The 16,739-nt window shown below is 36.3% G+C and overlaps 2 protein-coding genes across 9 annotated transcripts in view; both read left to right on the top strand.

Moving 5' to 3' along the window:
• The first annotated feature begins 2,431 nt into the window (after nt 1-2,431).
• Nucleotides 2,432-8,767, top strand: LOC103156102 (actin-binding LIM protein 1-like). Its single transcript, XM_007578024.2, has 3 exons — nt 2,432-2,905; nt 8,453-8,596; nt 8,691-8,767. Exons 1-3 carry the CDS (start codon nt 2,650-2,652, stop codon nt 8,765-8,767), a joined length of 477 nt encoding a protein of 158 aa, XP_007578086.1. The 5' UTR covers nt 2,432-2,649.
• A 1,242-nt stretch (nt 8,768-10,009) lies between these two features.
• LOC103156093 (actin-binding LIM protein 1-like) overlaps nt 10,010-16,739 on the top strand; it is a 22,334-nt gene continuing 15,604 nt past the window's right edge. For 2 of the 8 annotated variants that reach the window (XM_007578011.2, XM_016664057.1), the window contains exons 1-2: nt 10,010-10,580; nt 16,110-16,253. In XM_007578011.2, coding sequence (XP_007578073.2) covers nt 10,325-10,580; nt 16,110-16,253 — 400 coding nt within the window. In that variant the 5' untranslated portion in view covers nt 10,010-10,324. Of the gene's footprint in view, nt 10,581-11,602; nt 11,704-16,109; nt 16,254-16,739 lie in introns of those variants that run through there. The other 6 variants (XM_007578014.2, XM_007578013.2, XM_016664055.1 and 3 more) reach the window with 5 other exon arrangements.

Genomic DNA, 16,739 nt, shown 5'->3' with positions numbered 1-16,739 from the left:
TTGTACTTTGCATTCATTGCAAATCTGGTCACTTTTTATCAACGTGAGACAGAAATGATGAAACTCATTAAAACTATAATTTAAAAAATGACATGTTTTCAGATCAAATTCAAAAATATTTCGTTAATCCTAGAGGGAAGTTAAATGCTTCAACTCCAAAGAGTTGTAGATGCTGTAGAGGTCTGTACTCCAGTGGCTTTGATGAAGCCTCTGACTGAAGACATCATAGTTTTAAGGCAGTCCAGATCCGTCCATCACATCTGGTTCCTGCTGACTTGGTGTTCCCTCTGGCGCACATCTCGGCACTTTTTCTTTTTTTGTCAGCACTTCTGCTCACCTAATTTTGGGATTTTTTTTTACGAACATTTCATCCTAAATCTGTCACAAGTCGACTACTTTTCACTTCGTTAAGAGTCTGACTGAAGATTTTACCAAAAATTTTGTTTTTTCTTAAACATATCCTACAGGTGAATCTGATTTCTGTTTGTTTCTGTTCATTTTTTATATTTTATCTCAATACAGATCAAATAAATAGTATCTAACTATTTTACAACCAATTGTATTTTTTCTCCTTGTGGTTCTTAGTTTAAAGGGAATCGGTAAATTTCAAGGTGAATTAAGTATAAACTACTTTTTAAATTGTTTTTTTTAATGTGATTTCTAACACTATTCTTACTGTAGATGTTTTAATACCTGAGCTGAAGGTTGTTTTATTAAATAATTGTTCTGATTTGTTGTTCTTCACAGGTTTTTCATTGAATCTTAATGTTTGTTTTTTTCAACATTTCTTTGATTTTCTTCTGTGACATTTTGACCATTTTTAGAGTCAAATTTGTAGTTTTAGTGTTTATTTTCCTTTAGACAAACACACTGAATCGTTTGTAATTTAGTTTTTTTAAACCTTTCAGATGGAAATGAAAACAAAACAGAAGCTTTCAGATTCAGACTCAGTAAAAATCACACTTGCATTCAAAATGATGAACTAAGACGCAGATTCACAAACATTTTTGGAAATATGTTTCTTCTGCCTGAATTTGCTGTTTTTATGGTTTATTTGTTCTAAATACTACAATTTGTACATAACGTTAAAATTTAGTCAGTCTGATTCGTCATTTAGTACAAATTAAATCAGATGTAAGGATTGAACAGCATTTAGTAAAAAAGACTGTTTTTACGACTTTTTACTTTTATTTAAGTAAATCTATTGAAATGTTACTAAAACTACTATTAGTTTATTATTATTGTTATTATTATTTAAAACACCATGATATCTATTTAGATAACCGTTTGAAACAGAACCAGGCAGAAGAATAAACATTACTTTTTCATTCGTCTTATTTATTTATTTATTTTTTTTAAGGAAAACTAAATAAATAAACAATATAAAGAGCATAACTTTTTTTCACAAAAGCCTGCCCACTTCCCCCTTGTAAAACATTTTATTCAGGCACAAATAAAAAAATCCTCTGATTTACTGTCGGTGGTTGCCATGTTGTGTTCATCCAGACCAGCAGGGGGAGCGCTTTGCTCATTTTCATTTCAGTAGCGTCTTCATTACGTCGTTTACAGACGTCAAGCTGTCACCTCCTCGAAGCGTTCAGACTCCTTAAAATACCAAACTGTCCAGATAAATATAGCGACTAAGGAGTGCCTCTTTTAGCTGTTTCTCCTTTGGCTTCCACTTAATGCAGATTAATTAACCGGTCAATAATCTGCAGCTGAAAAAAATTAAACTCTAACACACAGAAGCACATTCTGGTGTAAGAATGTAGAATTTATCTAGGTTTTATGGTAAAAGCACTGCAAAAAGCAAAACTTTACCAAATACTGATTGACTTAAAACGAGATGCTATATCCTGATGAAAAGTTATTAGTAAGTTAGTTTTGTCTTATTTCAAATGTACTGAGATATTTATAATAAAAACTAGATTAAAATTCTTGGTCAGATTTTGTGCTTTTTAAAGTGTATATGCTGTTCCTTTGGTAGAAAATCTTACCAAGTATTTTTGGGTCTAATTTCTAGTACAAACATCTTAATACATTTGATATCAAACGAACTGACTTACTAGTAATTTTTCAGCAAGATATAAAAGCTTGTCAATAATTTTTTAAATATTGATGATAAAGTTGGTTCCACTGGCAGATTATTTCCTTCTAACGGGGGAAAATGTCTCATAATGTGAGTGAAATAATGTGATATTTCAACTAGAACTTTTTCATATAGATTAAGGAGTTATTGACAAAAACAAGCACTTATATTTGCTGAAAAGTTACTTATAAGTTAGTTTTGTCTTATTTTAAGTGTAGTAAGATATTTGCACTAGAAACTAGACTAAACATTCTTGGTAATATGTTGTGTTTTTGCAGTGTAGTTAAATAACCACAGCATGAGGTAAAGCGTCTCAAACTGAGGAGAGACGGTTACCTGAATTTAAAACCTCTGATTGCCACGAAGAGAAACCCTAAATATACCACACCTAATCTGCTTAGGGGGCTTGTGGTAGGAGTTAGCCTTTGTCCTGGTGGAAAACACACACACACACACACACACACACACACACACACACACTGACAATGATAAGGAGTCAGAGAGCAGCTTAGCCTGGACGGTGCTGCCTGGTTTCAGACGCGATCTGTCCGGCTGGAAGCATGAACCGCTCCAGCCTCCTGAAACTCAACAGCCTGGGGAAGCTGTGCGGCTCCGGCAACAGCAGCGACATGGTGATCCTGGACCGGGTCAAGAGGAAGAACTCGGTCAGGCGCATGTCCATCATCGAGGACGGGCAGCTGGCCGAGGTCCTCTACCTCATCCCCAAGCAGTGCATGATGGAGCAGCTGCCCTTCATCAACCCGGACGACTACATCGTCTGCGAGAAGCTGGCTGGGATTCCTGCAGAGGTCTCAGGTCAGCAGCAGCTCCTGCTGCACTGCAAAACACGACAAATGAACAAGTCAACTTGGTTTAATGTCTACTGCAAAGATATTTGTGCATTTGAAAAAAACACAAAACTAACTTACAAATAACGTTTCAGCAAGAAACAGGAGCTTCATATGAGCCATGAGTCCTTAATATCGATGGAAAAGTTCCAGTTCCACTGGCAGATTATTTCACTTAACATGATATTTTCTCAGCTTATAAGTGTAATAATCAGCCAGTGGAACTAGAAATTTTCCATCAATATTAAGGAATTCTTGATTTAAAGAAAGCTCATATGATTTGCTGAAAAGTTACTTGTAAGTTTTGTCTTATTTAAGTGAACTAAGAAATTTGAACTAGAACAAGACCAAAATATTTGGTAACATTTTGTGATTCTGTTAGAAATAAGACAAACCTAACTCACAAGTAACTTTTCAACAAGATATGGGAGCTTCTTTTAAGTCAATAATTCCTGAATACTAATGAAAAAAGGTCTTGTTCCACTCAGATTATTTCACTTATAATGAAATAAAAAAATGGGGAAAATGCCTTTCTTTTAGTGAAATAGTTTTCCAGAGGGAGTAGAATAAACAAACATTCAGCCAGTTTCTGACTATAAGTCAAAGTCTTTTGGTTTCTGCAAATCGAGCCGTTTCAAAAACCTTCCGAATGTAACGTCACAGATCAGCAGGCACTGCGCCGTTACCTAGCAACCCCAGCAGAATTCCGCCCGTTACCTAGCAACCCCAGCAGAATTCTGCCCGTTACCTAGCAACCCCAGCAGAATTCCGCCCGTTACCTAGCAACCCAATCTGAGCTCCAGCACATTTTGTAAGCTGCTTTTACTGCTCAACTAAAGAAACTTTTAATGAATATTCTCATTTATTGAAGTTGAAGTGTCATAATCAGTCAGACCTTTATGAAATGAAGGAAGGTCATTTCTCCCAGCCGATGAGCCGCCAGACTTCCTCCCTTTCCATCACAGATGAGGTCATGGATCAGATAGACAACAGAATTTAACACACACACACACACACACACACACCGTGTGTGTTTTCAGACCGCCCCCTCTCCTCTGGCAGCAGCAGCTCGTTGGTTTAGTCTCCTCGCTCTGGGAACAATCAGCAGTCATGAAACAGAAAGGTAAACTCTGCCAACTTCTCTCTGCAAATGCAAACTTTATGATTTATATTTGAATTAATTAGGTTTATTTACACTTTATTTATATCTATAGTTTTTAAACTGCAGCAGGGTTGATGTTAGGACAAGGATCAGCAAAATTTACAAGCGAAACAAAATAAGATTAGAGGCTCAAAAGCTACATTAGCAAAACAAAATGGCTTGTTTTCATAACACCAGGAAATTTATTTAGATTTTGAAATCAAAGAAAAGAGATTTTGTATTTGTTTTTAAATTCTTTTTAAGATAAATCCGGTCAAAAATGCATAAAAACACCAAGAGAAAAACTTTAATTTTTATTCACTTTACATCAAAATGTTTCTTATTTCTTTAGTATTTTGGGTCAAAGTTGAGAAATCAAACAAATATGCAAAATTTTACATTCTCTGTTCATTTTTCTTTTAATTGCTTCATACGTCAGGGAAAAAATCAGGTTGTCTTGGTTTGTAGACTTCTTGTTTTTTGTCAGGAAGTTGAATGAAAATGTTTTGTTTTGTGGATTCTTGGAACAAAATGAAACGATTCAATCTAGTTTTAAAACTTCCTTGAGATTCTTCAACCTCAGAAATGCTAGAAAACTAACTTCCAGTGATGAGAACGGCGCCAAGTAGGTAAAAGTGCAAGGACAGCAGAAGTTATTGTGATGTTAGAGCCGTCTCTGACTGCAGCGTTGTACTTTTTATGATTATGGAACATGAGGACACATGTTCCATAAACACTGTTCAATCTGAGTGAAATTATTATTGATGGGTCAGTTTAACACGTCTCCTAACCAAAGCCGGTATTTGTATTTTAACATAAACTCACAATAGTTTGTGTTTGAAAAGAAGAAGGTTGTTTTTGTCAATAAAACATAAACTGAGAGTTTTTCCCTCCTGATAGTCCGGTAGACTCATTTCTTACATTTCCTGCTGCGGTTCTCTTTCACACTGCGCTGTCAAATGATCCAAACTAATTGAAAAAGTTGTTCCCTTCCTCGCCTGTGGGGGCGCTGCAACAAGAACCACAGAAGGAAACAACATTAAAACCTCTGAAGACACTGAGCGTAACGTCTTTCTTCACAAAATGTAAACAAAAATGGAGCCGTCAGATTTTAGTGGTTGCAGGATTTCTATTAGTCATTTCTCCCTGCTAGCGCCAGGTTATCATGTTTACTTGGTTGTATTTACCCAGAATGCCCTGTGCTGTAGTCCACTTCCTGCTTTTGGAGCAGTCTCCAGTTCGCTTGGCATTCACATACGCATTTAAACTGCACCAGTCGCTTCAACCAAAGAGAGACTGAGATTTGTAGGCAGACCAGAGTTCGGTTTTTGGCCCAATTAGCATTTACATCTCCACAACTGAACGGGACAAATGCACAGATGGTTCACTCACCTCGGCATGCTGGATGCTTAAAGCTGACAGTGAAATTGACAGCTTGAACTAATATTCAAGCTGTCAATTACTAATCACTAATTTTTGATTAGTGATTAGTAATTGACTAATCACTAAGGAAAAGAAGAGAGGCAACAGATGGAGGATTTAAATTAAAAAAGGGGGAATAAAAAAGAAAATGCACTTCTTTTTTATCTGTTTCTATAAGTGTTCAAATCTTAGCTGTCATTTGTAGTTTTACGCATTTTACATAACATTTCTGCTGCTATTTGCACATATCTGTTATTTATACAGGTTTTGTTTTTCATATTATCTTTTAATACACACCCACATTATATATATTGTTAAAAAATATCCTATTCAGTTGTCCATTCCTTAGATCAAGGTATTTCTAATAAATGCACATTGTTTTATGTTAGAATTTTATCCTTATTATGCAATATATTCTCTTTACTTTTATTTTTTAGATACTTTTTTATCTGTGTGAATTTACATCTCAGTGTTCCCCTTTACGTGGCATTACGGAGTGTGTCTATCATAAAATCCCATTAAAATCCACTGGAGGCCTAAAATCCTAAAAAACTGGAGGAAGTGTGAATACTTGAGCTCGAATATTAATAGAACAAAGTGAAAAGAAGAAATCCGCCCTCACTCCAGCTTTATCTTCGGCTTTTTATAGCTGTAGATAACAGGCTGAGCGATTAGCCGCCCCCTCTCCGGTTTCTCTCCATTTGCCGTCTTTCTAAATTGAACATTTGTTAATACCCGACACCAGATCTGCTTCTTCACGGACCGGAGCGACGAAGAAAGAGATGTTTGAATGATATAAAGTCTATAACTCACAATCTAAAGTCAAAATTATCATAATAAGTTCACAGTTTTACAGTAAAAGGTGAGAAACTGCTGTTTAATCACAGGATCCATCCTCTAGAAAGCAATAGAGCGGTTTAGGCGGGATTCTTGTTGCCATGCCAACAAGCCGGCCATTGTTGCTAGGCAGACCATGGTTTCAAAGGTCAGAAAGTTTCAATTTTTGAAACTCAGAAATTTCCAAGTTTTGTCTTGAAAAATTCTGCGATTAATCTCAGAAATCCTGATTTTTTCTGCCAATCTTTGTCTTCTGAAACTCAGAAATTTCCTTAATTTTTTTTTTCTTGAAAGTCCTGAGACTTATCTCAAAACTTCTGAGTTTTTTTCTCACAAATTTTCAACTTCTGCAGCTCACAAATATTCTTGTTTTTTCTTGAAAAATTTAAAATTTCCTTTTTATCAGCAAATTATTGATTTTTGGACCTAAGAAATTTCCCTGTTTTTTTTCTGGAAAATTTCTGAGATTAATCTCAAAATTAGAAATCTACAACAGCTCTAATATGGTGACATGAATATAAATGAGTAAATGTAACTAATGATGGATTACCAATGAAAGCTTCCTGCACTTTCTGTTTAACTTAGAAAGTAGAGTTTAACCTAAAGAAACGCTTCAGTTACATTTATTTAACAGGAGTAGGTTTGAGGTTTTCTAATTTAAGTCAATTCAGTTTATATGTGTATAGCTCCAAACAGTTCAAGTTTAACTGTTTCTAGAAATATATATATATATGTACATATCTCTTAATGTTGGCTAATTTAGGGACCAAGAAGAAAACAAATATATATAGTAAAGCTTTTTTTCTTTTTTTAATTTCTTCCTATTTTTTGCATGTTCACCAGAGACTCCACTCTATGTGGATGATATCTGGATTTAGCTGCACTAAATTTAAAACTCTGGATTGGATGAGTCGTAAAATAAGGCTTAAAACCTCTTTCTGTCGGTTAGTTTAGTTTATAAATAAATACATTTCCATTTGGATTTTCTCCCAATCACAGAGTTTGGATCATAATGAAACATTTTCTGCTTACTTCTGCAGACCTTTTGCTCTTGTAACCTGGCTGAACGTGACGCCGCAACTGCGGCCTGAATTCACTAAGAGTTAAGAAGGGCGACGCGCGTCCTTCAGTTGATGGGATTTATCAGAGTAAAAACAAAGCCTTGAGGTCATTAAAGTTCCTCTGATCCCAGAGTTAGAGATCTGATGAAGCTCAGAGGAAAAACACAACAACCACCTTTGTTATTATTCTCAAATAAAAGAGGATTAGACCAGTTTAAATACCAAAAACCCATTTAGGATGAACTCTTAGGTTTAAAGGCAGATGTCTGGTAGTTTTCTGTCCAATTAAATGTTTGTTTTTTAATAACTACTAGATAAATTGAATTAAACAGAGTCTTAAGTAAATAATACACATAAAGAAATGTCTGATTTAACTAAATAGAAAAATCATCAAATGGATCCGATCAATAAAACTTACCAGCATGGAGACATCTTCATGTCTTCAGAGAAAATATTTTCTTCACCGATGCTTATTTGGTCGCCAGAAAGATGTTCCCAAAATAAAATGAACTCAAAAACAATTTAATTTGCACTTTAAATTGAGATGTTTTTCTTTTTGTTTTATTCTGACACATTTCTGATGATCTCTGATTAAATCTGATCGAATGTTTAGTGAAAACGTTTTGGTAATATAACACCACTGCAAAAATAATAATTCAACTTTTTAGTTTTTATTTACTATGAGTATTCACAAATGACGTGAAAATGTGCAGATTTCCCACTACGATACTTCAGATCATCAAAAACATTTTTGACAAGAAAGATAACCTGAATTAGTTTATAAAAAGATAGTTTTCAATCAACAAAAACATTTATTATTGACAGAAACTACAACTCAACCTGGTCTTATGTAAAAATAAACTAACTACAACAGCAGTCAAACACGGTGGTGGTGGTGTGATGATCTGGGTCAGTGTTTGTTAGTAAAGTCTCATTTGAAAAGTAGAGACAGAAAAATCTAAACAGAAGAAAAATGTGACACACTGGATGAAATGTGACAGTTTTTACATGAATCGGCCTCGTCACTGATGCGTCCGTTTCTTCCGCCCCGCAGTGCTGCACGCCCTGGACGGCTGCCAGCCGGGTCTTCCGGCAGGAAAACAACAAATCCAGTGCTTCAGATGTGGAGCGCTGTGCAAAGGAGAGGCGCTGCGAGTGCAGAGCAGCTACTTCCACCTGAAGTGTTTCACATGCAAGGGTGAGTCAGAAAACATCTGCAAAATCACAAATTTCCTCACCTTTGCACCAAATACCTGCGTCTATTTCAGTCCTGGATGCTTCTGTTGTGTTAGGTAACGCTCACATGCTCCAGTTCAGCTCAACAATGTGTTATTCCCACATGAAGTTTAAAAATATTGTCAGCAAATAAATCAGAGTGAAGTATAAACAGTTCATAAATTCACATTTTGAATGGTTTTGTACTTAAGTGCTTAAAATAAACATTTAGTCGTTTTTTGGCAATAAGATCATGTTATTGGTGTCTGGAAAACAANTAATCTGCAGCTGAAAAAAATTAAACTCTAACACACAGAAGCATATTCTGGTGTAAGAATGTAGAATTTATCGAGTTTTTATGGTGAAAGCACTGCAAAAAGCAAAACTTTACCAAATACTTTTGGTCTCGTTTGAGTTCAAATATCTTAGTATCTTGTTTTAAGTACAAATGCCTTTAATATTGATGGGAAAAGTTCCAGATCCACTGTATTATTTCAACTGTAACATGGAAAAAATGTCTTGCTAGAAGTGAAATAATCTGCCAGTGGAACTAGAACTGGGTTGCTAGGTAACGGCTGGGCTTGGCTGGGGTTGCTAGGTAACGGCTGGGCTTGGCTGGGGTTGCTAGGTAACAGCGTCAGTGGAACTAGAACAGGGGTGGGCAATCCTGGTCCTGGAGGGCCGGTGTCCTGCAACTCTTAGACGTCCAACACACTTGAATCCAACAGCTGGATCTCCTCCTCGGTGCAGTCAGGTTCCTGCTAACGACCTCATTATTTGACTCAGGTGTGTTGAAGTAGAGACACGTCTAAAAGTTGCAGGAGGCCCTCCAGGCCTGGAGATGCCCCCTCCCCCCCCCGAACTAGAACCTTCTCATCAATATTAAGAAATGATTGACTTAAAACGAGATGCTATATCCTGATGAAAAGTTATTAGTAAGTTAGTTTTGTCTTATTTCAAATGTACTGAGATATTTATAATAAAAACTAGATTAAAATTCTTGGTCAGATTTTGTGCTTTTTAAAGTGTATATGCTGTTCCTTTGGTAGAAAATCTTACCAAGTATTTTTGGGTCTAATTTCTAGTACAAACATCTTAATACATTTGATATCAAACGAACTGACTTACTAGTAATTTTTCAGCAAGATATAAAAGCTTGTCAATAATTTTTTAAATATTGATGATAAAGTTGGTTCCACTGGCAGATTATTTCCTTCTAACAGGGGAAAATGTCTCGTAATGTGAGTGAAATAATGTGATATTTCAACTAGAACTTTTTCATATAGATTAAGGAGTTATTGACAAAAACAAGCACTTATATTTGCTGAAAAGTTACTTATAAGTTAGTTTTGTCTTATTTTAAGTGTAGTAAGATATTTGCACTAGAAACTAGACTAAACATTCTTGGTAATATGTTGTGTTTTTGCAGTGTAGTTAAATAACCACAGCATGAGGTAAAGCGTCTCAAACTGAGGAGAGAAGGTTACCTGAATTTAAAACCTCTGATTGCCACGAAGAGAAACCCTAAATATACCACACCTAATCTGCTTAGGGGGCTTGTGGTAGGAGTTAGCCTTTGTCCTGGTGGAAAACACACACACACACACACACACACACACACACACACACACTGACAATGATAAGGAGTCAGAGAGCAGCTTAGCCTGGACGGTGCTGCCTGGTTTCAGACGCGATCTGTCCGGCTGGAAGCATGAACCGCTCCAGCCTCCTGAACCTCAACAGCCTGGGGAAGCTGTGCGGCTCCGGCAACAGCAGCGACATGGTGATCCTGGACCGGGTCAAGAGGAAGAACTCGGTCAGGCGCATGTCCATCATCGAGGACGGGCAGCTGGCCGAGGTCCTCTACCTCATCCCCAAGCAGTGCATGATGGAGCAGCTGCCCTTCATCAACCCGGACGACTACATCGTCTGCGAGAAGCTGGCTGGGATTCCTGCAGAGGTCTCAGGTCAGCAGCAGCTCCTGCTGCACTGCAAAACACGACAAATGAACAAGTCAACTTGGTTTAATGTCTACTGCAAAGATATTTGTGCATTTGAAAAAAACACAAAACTAACTTACAAATAACTTTTCAGCAAGAAACAGGAGCTTATATGAGCCATGAGTCCTTAATATTGATGGAAAAGTTCCAGTTCCACTGGCAGATTATTTCACTTGACATGATATTTTCTCCACTTATAACTGGAATAATCAGCCAGTGGAACTAGAAATTTTCCATCAATATTAAGGAATTCTTGATTTAAAGAAAGCTCATATGATTTGCTGAAAAGTTACTTGTAAGTTTTGTCTTATTTAAGTGAACTAAGATATTTGAACTAGAACAAGACCAAAATATTTGGTAACATTTTGTGATTCTGTTAGAAATAAGACAAACCTAACTCACAAGTAACTTTTCAACAAGATATGGGAGCTTCTTTTAAGTCAATAATTCCTGAATACTAATGAAAAAAGGTCTTGTTCCACTCAGATTATTTCACTTATAATGAAATAAAAAAATGGGGAAAATGCCTTTCTTTTAGTGAAATAGTTTTCCAGAGGGAGTAGAATAAACAAACATTCAGCCAGTTTCTGACTATAAGTCAAAGTCTTTTGGTTTCTGCAAATCGAGCCGTTTCAAAAACCTTCCGAATGTAACGTCACAGATCAGCAGGCACTGCGCCGTTACCTAGCAACCCCAGCAGAATTCCGCCTGTTACCTAGCAACCCCAGCAGAATTCCACCCGTTTCCTAGCAACCCAATCTGAGCTCCAGCACATTTTGTAAGCTGCTTTTACTGCTCAACTAAAGAAACTTTTAATGAATATTCTCATTTATTGAAGTTGAAGTGTCATAATCAGTCAGACCTTTATGAAATGAAGGAAGGTCATTTCTCCCAGCCGATGAGCCGCCAGACTTCCTCCCTTTCCATCACAGATGAGGTCATGGATCAGATAGACAACAGAATTTAACACACACACACACACACACACACACCGTGTGTGTTTTCAGACCGCCCCCTCTCCTCTGGCAGCAGCAGCTCGTTGGTTTAGTCTCCTCGCTCTGGGAACAATCAGCAGTCATGAAACAGAAAGGTAAACTCTGCCAACTTCTCTCTGCAAATGCAAACTTTATGATTTATATTTGAATTAATTAGGTTTATTTACACTTTATTTATATCTATAGTTTTTAAACTGCAGCAGGGTTGATGTTAGGACAAGGATCAGCAAAATTTACAAGCGAAACAAAATAAGATTAGAGGCTCAAAAGCTACATTAGCAAAACAAAATGGCTTGTTTTCATAACACCAGGAAATTTATTTAGATTTTGAAATCAAAGAAAAGAGATTTTGTATTTGTTTTTAAATTCTTTTTAAGATAAATCCAGTCAAAAATGCATAAAAACATCAAGAGAAAAACTTTAATTTTTATTCACTTTACGTCAAAATGTTTCTTATTTCTTTAGTATTTTGGGTGAAAGTTGAGAAATCAAACAAATGCAAAATTTTACATTCTCTGTTCATTTTTCTTTTAATTTGCTTCATACGTCAGAGGAAAAAATCAGGTTGTCTTGGTTTGTAGACTTCTTGTTTTTTGTCAGGAAGTTGAATGAAAATGTTTTGTTTTGTGGATTCTTGGAACAAAATGAAACGATTCAATCTAGTTTTAAAACTTCCTTGAGATTCTTCAACCTCAGAAATGCTAGAAAACTAACTTCCAGTGATGAGAACGGCGCCAAGTAGGTAAAAGTGCAAGGACAGCAGAAGTTATTGTGATGTTAGAGCCGTCTCTGACTGCAGCGTTGTGCTTTTTATGATTATGGAACATGAGGACACATGTTCCATAAACACTGTTCAATCTGAGTGAAATTATTATTGATGGGTCAGTTTAACACGTCTCCTAACCAAAGCCGGTATTTGTATTTTAACATAAACTCACAATAGTTTGTGTTTGAAAAGAAGAAGGTTGTTTTTGTCAATAAAACATAAACTGAGAGTTTTTCCCTCCTGATAGTCCGGTAGACTCATTTGTTACATTTCCTGCTGCGGTTCTCTTTCACACTGCGCTGTCAAATGATCCAAACTAATTGAAAAAGTTGTTCCCCTCCTCACCTGCGGGGGCGCTGCAACAAGAACCACAGAAGGAAACAACATTAAAACCTCTGAAGACACTGAGCGCAACGTCTTTCTTCACAAAATGTAAACAAAAATGGAGCCGTCAGATTTTAGTGGTTGCAGGATTTCTATTAGTCATTTCTCCCTGCTAGCGCCAGGTTATCATGTTTACTTGGTTGTATTTACCCAGAATGCCCTGTGCTGTAGTCCACTTCCTGCTTTTGGAGCAGTCTCCAGTTCGCTTGGCATTCACATACGCATTTAAACTGCACCAGTCGCTTCAACCAAAGAGAGACTGAGATTTGTAGGCAGACCAGAGTTCGGTTTTTGGCCCAATTAGCATTTACATCTCCACAACTGAACGGGACAAATGCACAGATGGTTCACTCACCTCGGCATGCTGGATGCTTAAAGCTGACAGTGAAATTGACAGCTTGAACTAATATTCAAGCTGTCAATTACTAATCACTAATTTTTGATTAGTGATTAGTAATTGACTAATCACTAAGGAAAAGAAGAGAGGCAACAGATGGAGGATTTAAATTAAAAAAGGGGGAATAAAAAAGAAAATGCACTTCTTTTTTATCTGTTTCTATAAGTGTTCAAATCTTAGCTGTCATTTGTAGTTTTACGCATTTTACATAACATTTCTGCTGCTATTTGCACATATCTGTTATTTATACAGGTTTTGTTTTTCATATTATCTTTTAATACACACCCACATTATATATATTGTTAAAAAATATCCTATTCAGTTGTCCATTCCTTAGATCAAGGTATTTCTAATAAATGCACATTGTTTTATGTTAGAATTTTATCCTTATTATGCAATATATTCTCTTTACTTTTATTTTTTAGATACTTTTTTATCTGTGTGAATTTACATCTCAGTGTTCCCCTTTACGTGGCATTACGGAGTGTGTCTATCATAAAATCCCATTAAAATCCACTGGAGGCCTAAAATCCTAAAAAACTGGAGGAAGTGTGAATACTTGAGCTCGAATATTAATAGAACAAAGTGAAAAGAAGAAATCCGCCCTCACTCCAGCTTTATCTTCGGCTTTTTATAGCTGTAGATAACAGGCTGAGCGATTAGCCGCCCCCTCTCCGGTTTCTCTCCATTTGCCGTCTTTCTAAATTGAACATTTGTTAATACCCGACACCAGATCTGCTTCTTCACGGACCGGAGCGACGAAGAAAGAGATGTTTGAATGATATAAAGTCTATAACTCACAATCTAAAGTCAAAATTATCATAATAAGTTCACAGTTTTACAGTAAAAGGTGAGAAACTGCTGTTTAATCACAGGATCCATCCTCTAGAAAGCAATAGAGCGGTTTAGGCGGGATTCTTGTTGCCATGCCAACAAGCCGGCCATTGTTGCTAGGCAGACCATGGTTTCAAAGGTCAGAAAGTTTCAATTTTTGAAACTCAGAAATTTCCAAGTTTTGTCTTGAAAAATTCTGCGATTAATCTCAGAAATCCTGATTTTTTCTGCCAATCTTTGTCTTCTGAAACTCAGAAATTTCCTTAATTTTTTTTTTCTTGAAAGTCCTGAGACTTATCTCAAAACTTCTGAGTTTTTTTCTCACAAATTTTCAACTTCTGCAGCTCACAAATATTCTTGTTTTTTCTTGAAAAATTTAAAATTTCCTTTTTATCAGCAAATTATTGATTTTTGGACCTAAGAAATTTCCCTGTTTTTTTCTGGAAAATTTCTGAGATTAATCTAAAAATTACTGAGTTCTTTGGTAAAAATCTACAATGGCTCTAATATGGTGCCATGAATATAAATGAGTAAATGTAACTAATGATGGATTACCAATGAAAACTTCCTGCACTTTCTGTTTAACTTAGAAAGTAGAGTTTAACCTAAAGAAACGCTTCAGTTACATTTATTTAACAGGAGTAGGTTTGAGGTTTTCTAATTTAAGTCAATTCAGTTTATATGTGTATAGCTCCAAACAGTTCAAGTTTAACTGTTTCTAGAAATATATATATATATGTACATATCTCTTAATGTTGGCTAATTTAGGGACCAAGAAGAAAACAAATATATATAGTAAAGCTTTTTTTCTTTTTTTAATTTCTTCCTATTTTTTGCATGTTCACCAGAGACTCCACTCTATGTGGATGATATCTGGATTTAGCTGCACTAAATTTAAAACTCTGGATTGGATGAGTCGTAAAATAAGGCTTAAAACCTCTTTCTGTCGGTTAGTTTAGTTTATAAATAAATACATTTCCATTTGGATTTTCTCCCAATCACAGAGTTTGGATCATAATGAAACATTTTCTGCTTACTTCTGCAGACCTTTTGCTCTTGTAACCTGGCTGAACGTGACGCCGCAACTGCGGCCTGAATTCACTAAGAGTTAAGAAGGGCGACGCGCGTCCTTCAGTTGATGGGATTTATCAGAGTAAAAACAAAGCCTTGAGGTCATTAAAGTTCCTCTGATCCCAGAGTTAGAGATCTGATGAAGCTCAGAGGAAAAACACAACAACCACCTTTGTTATTATTCTCAAATAAAAGAGGATTAGACCAGTTTAAATACCAAAAACCCATTTAGGATGAACTCTTAGGTTTAAAGGCAGATGTCTGGTAGTTTTCTGTCCAATTAAATGTTTGTTTTTTAATAACTACTAGATAAATTGAATTAAACAGAGTCTTAAGTAAATAATACACATAAAGAAATGTCTGATTTAACTAAATAGAAAAATCATCAAATGGATCCGATCAATAAAACTTACCAGCATGGAGACATCTTCATGTCTTCAGAGAAAATATTTTCTTCACCGATGCTTATTTGGTCGCCAGAAAGATGTTCCCAAAATAAAATGAACTCAAAAACAATTTAATTTGCACTTTAAATTGAGATGTTTTTCTTTTTGTTTTATTCTGACACATTTCTGATGATCTCTGATTAAATCTGATCGAATGTTTAGTGAAAACGTTTTGGTAATATAACACCACTGCAAAAATAATAATTCAACTTTTTAGTTTTTATTTACTATGAGTATTCACAAATGACGTGAAAATGTGCAGATTTCCCACTACGATACTTCAGATCATCAAAAACATTTTTGACAAGAAAGATAACCTGAATTAGTTTATAAAAAGATAGTTTTCAATCAACAAAAACATTTATTATTGACAGAAACTACAACTCAACCTGGTCTTATGTAAAAATAAACTAACTACAACAGCAGTCAAACACGGTGGTGGTGGTGTGATGATCTGGGTCAGTGTTTGTTAGTAAAGTCTCATTTGAAAAGTAGAGACAGAAAAATCTAAACAGAAGAAAAATGTGACACACTGGATGAAATGTGACAGTTTTTACATGAATCGGCCTCGTCACTGATGCGTCCGTTTCTTCCGCCCCGCAGTGCTGCACGCCCTGGACGGCTGCCAGCCGGGTCTTCCGGCAGGAAAACAACAAATCCAGTGCTTCAGATGTGGAGCGCTGTGCAAAGGAGAGGCGCTGCGAGTGCAGAGCAGCTACTTCCACCTGAAGTGTTTCACATGCAAGGGTGAGTCAGAAAACATCTGCAAAATCACAAATTTCCTCACCTTTGCACCAAATACCTGCGTCTATTTCAGTCCTGGATGCTTCTGTTGTGTTAGGTAACGCTCACATGCTCCAGTTCAGCTCAACAATGTGTTATTCCCACATGAAGTTTAAAAATATTGTCAGCAAATAAATCAGAGTGAAGTATAAACAGTTCATAAATTCACATTTTGAATGGTTTTGTACTTAAGTGCTTAAAATAAACATTTAGTCGTTTTTTGGCAATAAGATCATGTTATTGGTGTCTGGAAAACAAGCCGTTTCAAAAACCTTCCAAATGTAACGACACAAATCAGCAGGCGCTGCCGTTACCTAGCAACCCCAGCAGAATTTCACCCGTTACCTAGCAACCCCAGCAGAATTTCGCCTGTTACCTAGCAACCCCAGCAGAATTCCGCCTGTTACCTAGCAACCCCAGCAGAATTCCGCCTGTTACCTAGCAACCCCA

The sequence above is a fragment of the Poecilia formosa genome, unplaced genomic scaffold (assembly GCF_000485575.1).
Source record: "Poecilia formosa unplaced genomic scaffold, Poecilia_formosa-5.1.2 Scaffold463, whole genome shotgun sequence".
NCBI lineage: Eukaryota > Metazoa > Chordata > Actinopteri > Cyprinodontiformes > Poeciliidae > Poecilia > Poecilia formosa.
The sequence above is the reverse complement of the archived record's forward strand: the minus strand, read 5'-3'. Positions and strand labels throughout refer to the sequence as shown.